This window comes from Nipponia nippon, unplaced genomic scaffold (assembly GCF_047370975.1).
Source record: "Nipponia nippon isolate SJK-2023a ecotype South Korea unplaced genomic scaffold, ASM4737097v1 scaffold_1, whole genome shotgun sequence".
Classification (NCBI taxonomy): Eukaryota; Metazoa; Chordata; class Aves; order Pelecaniformes; family Threskiornithidae; genus Nipponia; species Nipponia nippon.
The window spans coordinates 90608178-90621627 of record NW_028262290.1 but is presented as its reverse complement, the minus strand read 5'-3'; the positions used below and the strand labels follow the sequence as shown (position 1 = coordinate 90621627).

General features: G+C 40.3%; 1 protein-coding gene across 14 annotated transcripts in view; it reads left to right on the top strand.

The window, feature by feature from the left end:
- PIGN (phosphatidylinositol glycan anchor biosynthesis class N) overlaps positions 1–13450 on the top strand; it is a 112374-nt gene that overhangs the window by 53563 nt on the left and 45361 nt on the right. For all 14 annotated transcript variants that reach the window (XR_015705657.1, XM_087761687.1, XM_087761707.1 and 11 more), the window contains exon 13: positions 12619–12697. Coding sequence is in view for 13 of the 14 variants with exons in the window: in XM_087761687.1 (XP_087617813.1) it covers positions 12619–12697 (79 nt within the window). In the remaining variant the exon portion in view is untranslated. The remainder of the gene's footprint in view (positions 1–12618; positions 12698–13450) is intronic.

The following is a 13450-nucleotide window of genomic DNA, read 5'->3' as shown; positions in this document are numbered from 1 at the left end:
GTAGTTTTAGACATGAGCTGTCTACAGATCTGTCCCCTCCTTCACATGGAGGTGACTGTGTGAGCAGTGAACACGAGCCTGAGCAGGTTGTGATCTGATGCATTAGTGTAAGGCAACCCTCATCAGTTCTCCAAACAAATTTTGCTTGAATCAGAGTGAGACGCTGAGGGAAAGGCATGTATCCCCTTTTGCTGGCTTTACTGCGACACTGGTTTCTTGGTGGTAGATAAAAGGGTATAGAAGGGTACGGTTACTCTACCTTTTTCAGAAGTTAAAAAGGCAAAGTTGGGGATCTGTGTCTGGAGCAAGAGATCTCTTGGTATACTGTGCTATGTTTCAGAGTAATTGGTAGTGGTATGGAGATTGCATTTCTGCACAGCTATGTGCTATTTGGACTTGTCAGCCCAGGTTTAATGGCAGGTTTGCCCACTAATGTCTGTTAATCTGTGGTTGGCCTTGTCCACTGCTGCAGCTGAGTACGGTTCTGTGCTGTGTTTTCACTAGGCACTACTGTCCTTTCATTCAGACACGAATAGTTTCTTCCACCACTGTTCATTGATTTCAGTTGTTAGACAAAGGAGTTATATCCTTTTTTAATCTTCCTGGTGCCTGAAATCTGTAACTTGAAGCTCAGAAAGTGTGTGCTCCAGCATAATGCTTTATTCCTTCCTGTTTTATTGGAGGTTAGTGAAGCGTAATTCATGTCTGAAGTGCTTGGGACCATCAAGTTATGTAGAAATCGAAAATCTAAATATTTTGTTTTGGAATATTATAGATTTTATGTATATTTCAGCATCTTGACAACCTGAAAATGAACAAAGATATCTGTAAGAACTGCCTTTCTTATATTATTTAAATTAAATGCTGTAATTGAATGAAGTCTATGTAACAGAAATGTAGATATGAGTTTCAGAAGAGATCTGAATCTCAAATTTCAGATTGAGACATTCTGGTTTCAGAGAAGTTGATACAATTACTATTGAAGATGTATTTATCTTGGGGGGGGGGGGGGATACGTTCACAAATAATGTATTCCATAGAAACTACAACTTAACAAAAACCTCGGCTTAATTTTTCAGCCAGAAATAGCATTAAAAAGTTTGTTTTAATATTCTGAGGGGAAAATCCTGTTTCCGAGCTTGAATTTCAGGTATTTTATTACTGAGTGACTAGAAAACTGTTCATGACCTTCAGATGCAATGACTTAAAAACTAGTGTTTGAGTTATATGTTGAATATATTGCACCAAAAGCATTAAGCTAGTTCCTATATATGTATTACAAGCCTATTTTTACTCCTTATTTACACAATGTTGCAAACAGAGAAAGTATTTTGAATTGATATAAGGCTTCTGATTTCCACAGGGAATCTCATCCCAAGTAGAAGCGTGGTTGGCACAATGGACGGGGAATGAAGGAGGCCATTAGATGTGTGCCCTTTCCTACTTGGATCTAAATTGCATTTCTCTCTGAAATCCATCTGTCAGGTGTATAATGATGAGGAGGAGGATAAAGCTGATCATTGTGTTGTGTGATAGAAACTTCAGTAGTGTTTACTTGACCAGGTTTGAGGCAGGTTAGAATTTGGATAGCTGTATCTATTAATAGGGATGTGTCTGACTGCCAGTAATGCCATTTTCATTTTGTCAAAGTGCCTTCATCAAAGAACAAATCTGTGTAAAAGCGTATCTTGAGGCTACCTGTGGAACTGTTGAGAATACATTTCAGAAAGAGCTCAGCTGCAAGTGTCTGCTGATTCTGCAAGGCAAGGTGCACAGCCCACCCCAGGGGAATGAATGCACAGGAGCAGAACAGTGTCCCTTGCTGATATTGAATACTTGTTTAGAATGCTTATCTACAGTTCCAGTGGGATACTTGAAGGGATTTAATGTCTGAAATGAGTGTCCTTACCACTTCCTTCCACTCCTACCTTTTTTTTCCCAGCTATGAAAGACATGTTTTCAAAAACTATTTGCTTAGCGAAATCAGAGGCTTTTCTTACCAGGATTCTGAGACATAGGCACAATGCTTTTACCTTTATGTGTAAGAAAAACAGGTACCAAGATGCCAGGTGCTTTGAAGGAAGAGTGAGGACAAATCTGAAGACGGCTAACAGAGGAAAACTGATGTCCAGGATAGTGAACTATCTTATTAGCTTTCTGACGATTTGATGTACCTTAAGGCAACTGCCGAGCTGGCACAGTTCAAAGAAGAGTGTGCCAAGGGGCCAGATGCTACTGTTGTAAAAGGACTCCCAAAGCTGGCATCTCTGGGCTGTGAAAGTAATCCTACAAGGAGTAGCAGGGGGACAGTGTAGTGAGGTGAGTAGATGGGACATCAGTGTTGCACTAAAATCCTCTTAACCAATTAATGCAATTTGATTATCCCAACAGGTACAGGAGATTTAAGATACCCAGCTGTTCAGATTCTGGCGCCTCACAATAAGATGGCGGTAGTTTAAGAACCACCGTATACAAAAAACCAAGAGATGAGCAGCTGAATTATAAGTGCTTGCTTTCCACTAGCTGTGCTTTTTTGTTTAATGTCTTGAAGTTTATATCAGTAAGTTGGTTTTTTTATTGGTTTTGTTTTGTTTTTTAGCAGGAAACAGTTTAAGTATCTTATTTAAAGTCAAGTTTGTATCTTCTCATATATGAAAAATCCCATACCATCTTGATGCTACATTTATAAAGTAACTTAATTGTTTGAATACTGTATTTTAATCATCCCAAAAAAATACTTTTGTATGTATAATCAAGTTATAACTTGCATAGTTATATAGAAAGTTGCTGCATTTTTAATGCACAGTGTACAGCTATTAAATAAAAATGTGCCTCTCCCTCACCATATGAAAATGTAACTCACTCTGCCCTCCAGTATGAACTGAGATATAACTCCCTTAAACATTTGCATGGATTTGATGCAAGGAAGATCAATCATATAGACTCTCTCCACATAATTACTCATCATGGTGATAGAAAAGAAAATAGCTCTTTCGTAATGTAGAGTGTCTTTGAAGATGTACAGCAACTTCAAAGAAATGCCATATGCACAAATACCTCTCTTTTCTTCCTTTCTCTGATGACTGGAGATACAGCACTACATTGTTCCCTCTGTCTGATGGCCTTTCAAAATTTAAATAATAGATATTTCTACAAAGTTGACATTTGGAACAAAGTGAAACAAGCGATTTCTCCTCCACCATTAAGTGGGGTAGGGCTCCCTTAAGATGTCAGTAAACATAGTACATCCTTTGAAGCATCCTGTTCTTATTTTGTTTAGATGAATGGCATTTATCTCAATAAATGGTAGTATGCGAGGTATTTGTGATACATGCATTGCAAGAGCAAACATTAAGGTTTGAATGTCGGGAGCAAAGAGTGAAGCTATTGCAGTAGGGAAGGGTATTTGCAACAGTGGTTACTCTCCCTGTCCATTTGTCTGAATACTTTGTGTCTCCAGAGGAACTTTGATTTAGCAGAGGCACTGATTTATCTGGGAGACATTTCAGCTCCTTTATGCTGTGGTCAAGAATGAGGGACAGCAGCTTCTGTCAACTTCTAGTGAACCCTGGAAAGGCAGCCAGCTTTTTCCTTTCTCTACTTTGTCCCCACTGTGTTACCAGGTAGGAGTCTAGGCATCAGGCTGCTTCTGGGGCAGCTGGTACAAGCAGGCCAGCGTGGGCATCTTTAGCCTGTTGGTGTCGGGGAGGCAGACTGACAGCCCTCTCCCCTCCACCCTTGGCTTCCAGAACCTGTGTATATACATGTGAACAAAAAATAGACATGCAGTGCTGTAGAGACAAAAGTGCTCAAATGGAAATAATGGCTTCATATTATTTTTTTTAAAAAAACTGATTGAATAGTAGATGTATTATCTCTTTAGGGAGAAATCAATGCCTGCACTATAAAATGCCTGTTCTTTGGCAAAAACGTCAGCTTCTCTTTCAGTGAATGGGCTGTGTCTGAAGCACTCTGTTAAACGCTGCTCAGGGAGGATGCAATCCTCTTAGAAAGCAGGCATCCTGCTGGTCTCAAGTTTCAGCAGTGCACTCAGGAGCTTTTAGTTTGTACATGAAAAGCTTACTGGCAGCAGCTTCTGCGCAGGAGGACCAGGCATAATTGGATTTACTATCAAGTAGGAAGTAGGTAAGGTCTTTAGAAGGAGCTAAGAGGCTAATGTATAAGATAAAATATCACAAGATTTATGTATATTTCTCTGTTTCCTTGCATAAATCCCTTTGTCCTTTTCTTGTAACTTGTGAGGCTTCATGCAGTAAGCGTGAGGGAGGGTGTAGAGGCAGGTGGTGGGATGGGATGGGCAGAGGATGTTCTGCACTGGGGCATGTGGTAAGAGAGACAGTGCAGGGCTCTTTCTGGATCTCAATAAGAAAGGCCTGATAACAAATAGCTTAATAAAATAGCTGTTTTAATAAGCTAAAACAAAATGAAGCATATAGATAGCAAGTAAATTGTACATCCCTTCAGATGCTGGGTACCCTGCATTTGTGCAGCATCAGACGGAGCCCGGATGGGTTTTCCCATGGTGCTGCACAGATCCTGTCTGTGGAGAGGTTCCCTCTTTTTGGTCATTCAAGCTATTATATGATTTTCTTGCAAGAAATCAACTCTAGTAATCATTTCTACTGTCAAGCAGAATGGAGGTTCCCATGAGAACTTCTTGCTGCACTTCTAGATAAATATGAGGACAGGCAGGCAGCGTGATCACCAGTAGGGAGTGGGAGCTGCCTGCAGGCTCCTCGGTTGCTACAAGCTGGCTGGGTTTGTCCTGCGGCCAGGGATTTGTGCAACACAGCCTGAAGTCACGCTGGACAGGCAGCACAGGCCTGAGCCTACTCAGGTTCACTGTTACGTGGATCACCGGCTCCTTCATGTACGATGGTCTCCTGGTCAGGATTAGTACGGGGGGCCTGCCCAAACCTGTGTTTTGGAAGCCATGGCGCCCTGCTATTAGGTACCTGCCCAAACATAGCACATGCTGCCTGCTCTGGATGCAACTGGTTGGAAAATGGTTGCTGCAGTTTAGGTTTGGCATGTAGGATCAGGGAGCAGAAGAGGACCCGTGGCACAACGCTACATATCCACAACACTGCAGATATCTAGATCCAGCTTGGTGTATGACATAAGTTATCATACATTTTGCAGAAGCAAGGGCTGACTTGCTGCATAGGTAGGGTGTTGTTATTTAGAGTCAGCACGTGTCCCCTGCAGTACTGAAATTGCAGAGACTAAAAACGGTGCATTTCCCTTCCTGCAAAGATCTTCATCTTCCTTGTTAAGCCGTTTCCCTTCTCAAGGCTGCTGCATCATGTCCTTCTGCCTCTTCAGGCAAAACCCCTGCCCCTGCTAGATCCCTGCATCCAGCTTCTCTGTTCGGCTTTGAGCAGGCCGGAGGGACCGCTTCAGAGCGTGGCCTCCTCCCTCCTGGCCTCTGGTTGTCCGCAGCTCTCGCCGTAGTAGTTTGCATGCAAAAATCTGCTGTGTGCAGCCCAGTTATCTTAATTGTTTCTCTCTGTTCAGTGAATTGGCAGCTGGCAGGTAGCTTGCCGGCTCCTTTTTCTCTCATCTCTGCTATCTAAAGGATTTACATAAATATCCTAAGGCACTTTGCTGTTGAATATGCAAATATACTACATCAGGGATGCTGATTTGTGGAAATTAAAAGGCTATTTTAATTCCTAGGACTTGACAGTCCAGGATTAGACCATTAGCAGTCAGACCACTTCCTGCGTTTTCTCTGATGTCCTGCTGTTTCCTCCTTTGCATGTTTGCAAATCTGAATACAAAAACATACGTGTACTGGTAGGTTTTTGCAATATGTGAGTAAAGATGGTTTTTGCGATCTTTGGCCTGTGGAAGTGTGTGTCCCCTCCCTTCATTTCTTTATGCTTTAAAGAACAAAAACCTCAGAACTTAAAACAGGAGCCTGTTATTGACTTTCTTACTCCTTTTCTTTCTTTTGGAGTGCCTGATGCATGCAGCGGTGCTTTTTAATGCTGCTTAAAAGTAAAAAGGTTGCAAAGGTAACTGAGTACAAAGCTACAGCTGGACTGACTGATTTACAATCTAACACAGTAGTCAGATAATCCAGAAACACAAAAACCCCCTTGAAACGTAGACACTCCAAGACTGAAACTCCTGGTAGCAGAACAGCAGGAGAAAAGAGAGTAGATGAAGTCAGGAAAGGGAATATTGAGGGTCCTGGGCTTTAAACATCTGTAATAAACCATTTAGTGTAGGTTTATGTGGAGTACCTTTTCTTTAAAAAAGCACAGCTTTAGCACACTAAAAACATTGCTGTATTTTTTTTTATCTGTAAACTATGTGCATCTTGCTTCTGAATTATGAAAATAAAGTTTTGTAGGACTTGCCTGTTTTAGTAGCTTACCTGAAAATATTTTAGTAAACAGTTAAAATTGAGGCCATCTAAACAGATTAAAGATCACTGAGTTACCCACCAAATCATTTGATCTTTGAAACTTCACTCTTTGATGAAAACCAAAACATATGCAAAGGACTGTCTTTGGCAGATACAGTAAAACAATTCTTTCTCTTCAGTAGACACATCTAAAGAACTGGAATTGAACACATTTTAAAAATGGGAAAAATCGGCTTCTGGCTATTAAAATCCGTGTAAATATGTAATTTGGTAAAGTCCATAGAACCGTAATGCATTTTTTTCCTGATCATTGCCCCTAGTAGCATCGTGTACTCTGTACTGCACAGCAAGTTCAACAGAAAGTAAACATCATGGTTCCAGACTTCGATTTTTGAAATATTTATTTGGTCGATTTTTCCACGTTTTGCTGAATGAACTAATGACTTTGCATCGCTTGCCATTCACTTTCTTTCTGATGATTCTCTGCTGTTGATGGAGAAGTGGAAAGGTTCTATATTGTGCATTTCATTCTGCTCCTACAAGGCTATGCACCATACCTTCAAAAGAAACGATAAAACAATGAAGTTAGGCTAGTTTATGATTTCTCTATCATTAATATCAAATCTCTGCACTCATGGGTTGCTAACCGGTGTGAATTTGATGTGGAGCAGGCATAAGCATGCAATCATATTTCTGCTAAATTAATAGTGTTCAGTGCAACATCTGTGTCTCTACTTTCCCATTACCCGCCTGCTGCTTTCTGAGGTGCTGTCTCTGTTGCACGGTGGGAACGTTTGAAGGCAGCTCTCATGGGAGACTGGCTTTGTTTGTGAAACCTGTTGCTACTCTGAAAAAGGGTTTGAAAAAAGTGTTGTTCAATTATTTGTATAACTTTTGAATAGCAGCCCTGCAAAAACATCAGGCCAGTCTTACATCTGTACTTTCAAGATGCCATTTTGCCAGCAGCGGTGATGTGGATCAAAGCAGTAATAGTGGGTCCTATAAGTACTACTTCAGCTGATTGCAGAATTGCTGGACTGGAAGCGATCTTTGCTCCTTAGTATGGCCCTCTCGCAGAGGGATGGGTGGCAAACGGAGTTTGAACATGTTCAGCTGCTTCTGTTGCTGGCAGTTTTCCCCCGTGGTGAGAGCAGAGAGGCACTGGCGCCTGCCCCCCTCAGTGCCCTCCCTGCAGGAGGGCAGGGGTGGGCGGCAGAGGCCTGGGCTGCTTGGTGGGGTGGTGCCAGTGGAAGAGCTTCATGGCGAGATGGGCAATGTTAACTCGTGGGATTTCTTTCAAGTTGCAAGTTACCAAGATGCCATGGATCATCTTTCTGGAGAAGAGAACAAGAACCTGTGGCTGCTCTGCCTTTTGGCAGAAGAGGTCGCTGGAGTTGTTTGGACAGTGGCAGGCTGATGCCTCTTTCACTGCCAACCGTTTTGAAGTTAGAAATATCATAGCAAAGGAAGTGGGAAGGTCTGCCTTTCTGCCTTATGTGGTGTTCGGGAGAAGCTGACCCATACAAAATCCTAGCAGGCTTTATTCAGATGGCCTTGCCCTGCCTTGTTGTGGCTATCATGAGGTTCAAGGTATGTATATCCTTATCCTCTAGCTTGTTCAGTTTTGAATGAACAGGAGGAGTTGGTCCTTTTCTCCTTATCTCCCAACAGCCAATATGAAAATTCAGAAGTCTCAAGTCTGCTGAGCAGCTGCTGCTGATTTGCTGCTGCTGGTGGATATGGGTCATAGAAACGTGATCACTACGTCTTCTGCAAATCTTGCTGCTCTCAGAGGGGTATGGGATGCACAGTTTTGTTTTGTTTTTCTAGTGGAGAGTATGAAAAGGCAGTGATAGAATGGTGTAGATGTGCATGAGCTGACAATGGTCAGGTACATGGAGTTTATGTTAAAGAGATTATTGAGTCCTCCTGCAAGAAAGTAAGTTCTCAAGCGCGAGTAGTCTATCATTTTTACATACAGGGATGTGTGTGTGTGTAGAGCAAAGCAGCTGAAAAAAATTTATTTTCATCTGACAGTGAGCTAGGCAAAGATCTCAGCCTTTCTCTTTGTACGTTGCATCTGCAAGTCTGTGACGCTTCCTTGACTTTCATTATTAAATCTGCAGCATTTTAAGTGTTAAACTACTATAGATCCTAAGGGGTTACTTTTTATAGTAGAATTCTGGAAAACTTAGTATACAATAAAATGACTATAAATCACTACCCAAATAACCAAGCATAATAAAATTAACAAACTAGCAGTGGTGGATACAGATGTATTTGCAAGACATCTTCTGTTCCAAGATTTTTATGTCATTATTTGACTGCAGCATGCTACCTGTGCCGTTGGGGATGGTAACTTCTGTAGTGTGATGATAAACAAGACTCATTGACCAAAGAGAGGTCCCCTTGACATTGCTATGGTGAACGTACTTCATCACAGTCTTGTTAGGGCTGTCAAATAGCTTATATGAAGCGTGAATGAAGTGTTGGACAGACTAATTTTGTCAGGTATGCTTATGACAACAGTAGCTAACACCTCAGAAGGGATAGTTTACAAGCACTTGCACAATTAGCCCAATAGTTTTGTTTCAGAATTAATTACGTTTATTCATGGATGAACCTGTGACTTGTGTCTGGAACTAGAAGGTTAATCTCTGATAGCCATTGTGAAAAACAAAATTACTCTTCTAGAACCACCATCATTTCCTGTGAAGAAGGTAATCGTAAGTCTTTAGAGTCCTGATGATATTGTGAATGCATATGTTTATAATATAAGTGACCATAGAGTTCTTGGTTTTTCTTTTTACGTTTAACTTCAGAGTACTACACTATACAGCCTGTTTTACAATACTTTCAAGACAAGAACAGGAGGACAGAGTTGAGTCCACTGACTGAATTCTCTGTGTGTGTTTGTTAATTAATAGGACAGGTATTTTTGTGTTATGGAAAAAGACTTTTGATTTTACTAGTCAAGACTATTCATCTTCAATTTGGTAGAATTGGATTTTGGTGATGGGTAGCTGGGAAGAGCGTATGCGCATATAACAGTTTTCTTTATAGAGTTCGGAATCTTTCTAATAATGATCAGTAAATTCACTTCATTAATATTAATTGCATGGATGTGTGCATTAAGTGACCTTGAGAATACGTTGGCATACTAGTAGTGCCTCTGGCATGTTACATACTAAAACACAGGGAAATAACTGATCAGTTTATTCTTTTCTAACACTATCTGTCTCTTATTCAAAACCTTTTAAATAGTTTAAGTTAAAATTAAGTGGTGCTAAGAATAGTTCAAGCTGTAACTTCTCAGATTTAAATTTTCTTTGTGGTTTTGTTGTTTGATGAGTCTTGTAGGTTTTACAGAACCATCATTTCTAAAGTTCTTTCTATAGGCAACTTTCCACTTCTGTTCATGGCTCAGCTTTGCCTCTGTACGCTTTCTGCTACATCTTGCAAGGGGCTCCTTTTAAATCTCCCATCTACTTTGTCAGCTTTAGGAAGTGAATCAGGGTCCTCAATGGATGATAAACTGCCTATGGTGAGCTGCATCCATTCCTGAACCAAGAAATAATCAGCATATTTGATAACTCTTCTTTCTAGTCTGGTGTGAGATGCAAAATTTCTCTAATCCCTTCTTCGAGCTTTTGCGTAATATGGAGGCAAAATACATCTAAGATGACACTCAAACCTTGCATTCAGAGCGAAACTCGCATTTTGATACAGTTACATATGAACAGCCCTTAGTTTCTGGTGGAATTCATAAACTTTACAAAAACAGTCTGTAGACAATTGTAAATTCAGCATCTTGAAAAGCATGCATATGGAAGTCAGGTAAAATATGTGGTATGATGTTAGCTATTGAAAATTAACAATGCACCTGCTAATGGTAACCCCATTTGACAAAATAATTACCTTCTGCATTTGACTTACTGAAGCTTTACTGTTTAAAAAACCCATTTATTCTGTTACACCATCCATGTATAGAGATCCCAGATGCTGTCATCTAAGAAGGAATAGGTAACGACTATTGTTCATTAATAATAAAGTGATTCATTGAGAATAAAAAGATAATTAAGGGGTTTGTAGTTAAGTGACTAGAGATATAAAGTGAAAGATAAAAATAAGGCTTTTTTAGCTTATTAAAAATTTGCATTGAATACGACAAGGATAAAATCCACAGAAAATGGTATGTGTTAAACAAAAAAAAAAATGAGACAGCGAACATAGGAACATCTTGGATGTATTTAAGTCCTAAATAAAGCTGTTTAATATTTATTCCAGATTTTTTAAAATCCTTACCTAAAAGCTAAGATACTTTTTTTCCTTCCTATTAATCTCCACACATGATGAAAAATCCCAACTTGGTTTGATGTTTTGCTCCCTTTTCCCTGCCAAAAAACTTAACAAAACTTGAGGGTTACGGATTTCCTTGAGGCGATACTTGGGTCTGGTTCACCCACTTGAAGAATAGATTCTGACTTGAGTCATCATCAGCCTTGGTGCCCACTTGCTGGCTGCATGCTGGTAGCCCTCGGCCTGCGCAGTTGTAAGGTTGGCTTTCATAGGGACATGTCTTGAAGGTGCAGGAGCAGCCAACATTGACTCTGTTATTTTTCAGCTGTTCTCTAAAATCCTCTGTTCTCCCCCTGAAGTTAAGGTGATCAAACACTTACCATCACCTTGTTGTCATCTTTTCCTCCCTTCTTCCTTTTTCACAGGACTTCTCTCTTCCTACCTATTTATAGATACCATACTTTGGTTCTTTTCTAGATGGAAGAGAGTCAAACATTTTTTAAATACAGTTATTTCATTTATTCTTCTCAAAAGTGAGATACATTGCTGTTGCTATTATCCAATGTGTTTTAGAAGACTCCTGCACAATACTGCTGTGCTTTCAACTCAACGGAACAGTATCATAATATAGCAGGATGTTATTAGTAATAAAAATTCAGATTGTTCAGGCACAGAATCCTTTTAATATGTTTCAGGGCTCAAGACATGATATGTATGCATTGTTGATGATGTGCCCGCTGCTTCTGGGTGGCAGGCAGAAGTGGTTCCCAAGTGTTTGATGGGAGCTGCGGGAATGAGCGTTCCCATGCAGTAATTGCGCGAGATCAAGACCTGTCCCTTTGGTTCAGCTGAGTGACCACACAGGTGATTGCTGCCGATTTAAACGGTAGGAGTGAGACCCCAGGGCCGGTCCTGATTTGGCACAGCCTGAAACATGAAGTTGGTGGTTGTGCATGAGGCACGTGAAGGAGCACGTGCGAGGGAGGGAGGTGTGCAACTGGGCCATCGTGTGCTGGGGATGCTGAGGAGATGACGCTGTGCCGCAGCAGCGTCATGGAAGGCGTGAAGGAAAACTGCTGTATGCGTTCATCAGCTGTCAGAAAGTTGTGACCCGTGATAGTTTGCCTGTGGTGCCTAGAGTGACAGTGACTGTGTTGTGGCTTATAGCTTGCCCAGGGTAAGCCCGGGATCCTCTGGCCTGCTGCCATCCTTAACTTGGGAAAAAATAATGGTACAGGAAAAAGGGCTCCTTCCCTCTTCGTTTGGTGGAGGTTGGTTGACTGGCGTGTTTCTCCATGTTGCTACTTTCTGTAAGGGAAGAATTGTACCAATTATTTAGGTTGATGATCAAATTCATTAAAATCAAAGAGATTTTTATCACTAACCTCAGTGTAGCCAGGTAACTGCGTTATCCCCTGCTCTGGGGCCTCTGCTAACGGCTCCCTGTGTAACAGGGGACAAGCTCTCATTTTTCAAAGAGAAGATTGTTAGGTATCATCTCTTGTTATTGTGGAACCTGAACAATTCGTCCTGTGCTGACAGGCTTACAAACTGCTTACAACTATCTATCAAATCAGTTAAATTGCTTAATTCTTCTGTGTGCAGTGCTTCTTGTCCAGAGCAATGGTCAATAATAATGCACAAGGGAGATAATTGTCAGCAGTATTAGGTGGGAACACCTACATAAAAGAAATGTCTCTTAATGCAAAGATCTTGCGATAAGTTAGACGGCGGCAGTGTTGACACAAGTGTGAAGATAAATGTAGAGGAATGGATTAGTTCTAATTACCTCTAATGAAGTTCAGAATATTTTGGTATGTTCCATTCCAGAGTAATTTTTTTATTACAGAGTTAATTTTTTCTGCCTCTTCCACTGCTGGTGAAAAGAAGAAATGTTAATATCTCTTTATATTGTTTTACAGACCACTTTCTGATTCTGAACAGGTCAACTTTTTAAAGAAAACAAGACTATATATTCAGCAGCAGAAGTATAATGAAGCGGTAAGTCTGTTTTTGCTATATGCCTTCTAGAAACTTTTTACAGTAACTTCTATTATATGTAAATATTTACATTTGTTTAACTTGAAATGAAACTGGGAAATAAAACTTTTTTCCTTCCTCACTTTTTACACAAATAAAATCCCACTGTAATTCTCCAGAATTTTGCATTTTGACATCAGTTCTAATGAACAATACTGACTTGCTGTATTTTTTCTCATACTTCTTAAACTGTTTGTTACCATTCCATAGTATATTAACACACAGTGTATGTTTTTATTTTCCACTGTAAAAAAGGGTGAATTGAGAGAGAAACTGAGGAATGTAGTTCATGTTCACACTTCTTAGGCTGCTAGTTGCATGAAAAAGAGTATGATGTCTTGCTCCATCATAGATCCTGCTTTGTTTTGTTCTTTTATCTGAACCAGCTGCTCTTGTTTTTAATTTCACATTTCTGTTTGTCAGAGACTGAGAGCCATATGTGGAGTCATTCTGTCCTTCCCAGTTCTGGCATTACTTTCCTAAGCGTTTGCTACCACTCACTGTGTGACAGGGTACTTGATGGGTGCAGTTCACCAGTGCCTGTATTCTGACATTCACAGAAATAATTTGTAGACCTAAATGATACAAAGAAATCTTTCATTTTAAGAGATTTAGTTTGGTCATCGACTTTTGTGTTAAAAAATACATGAAAAAGTTGAATATGTAAGATTACATTTAACCTGCCATATGCATGGAAGAGTAATTCCGTTATGT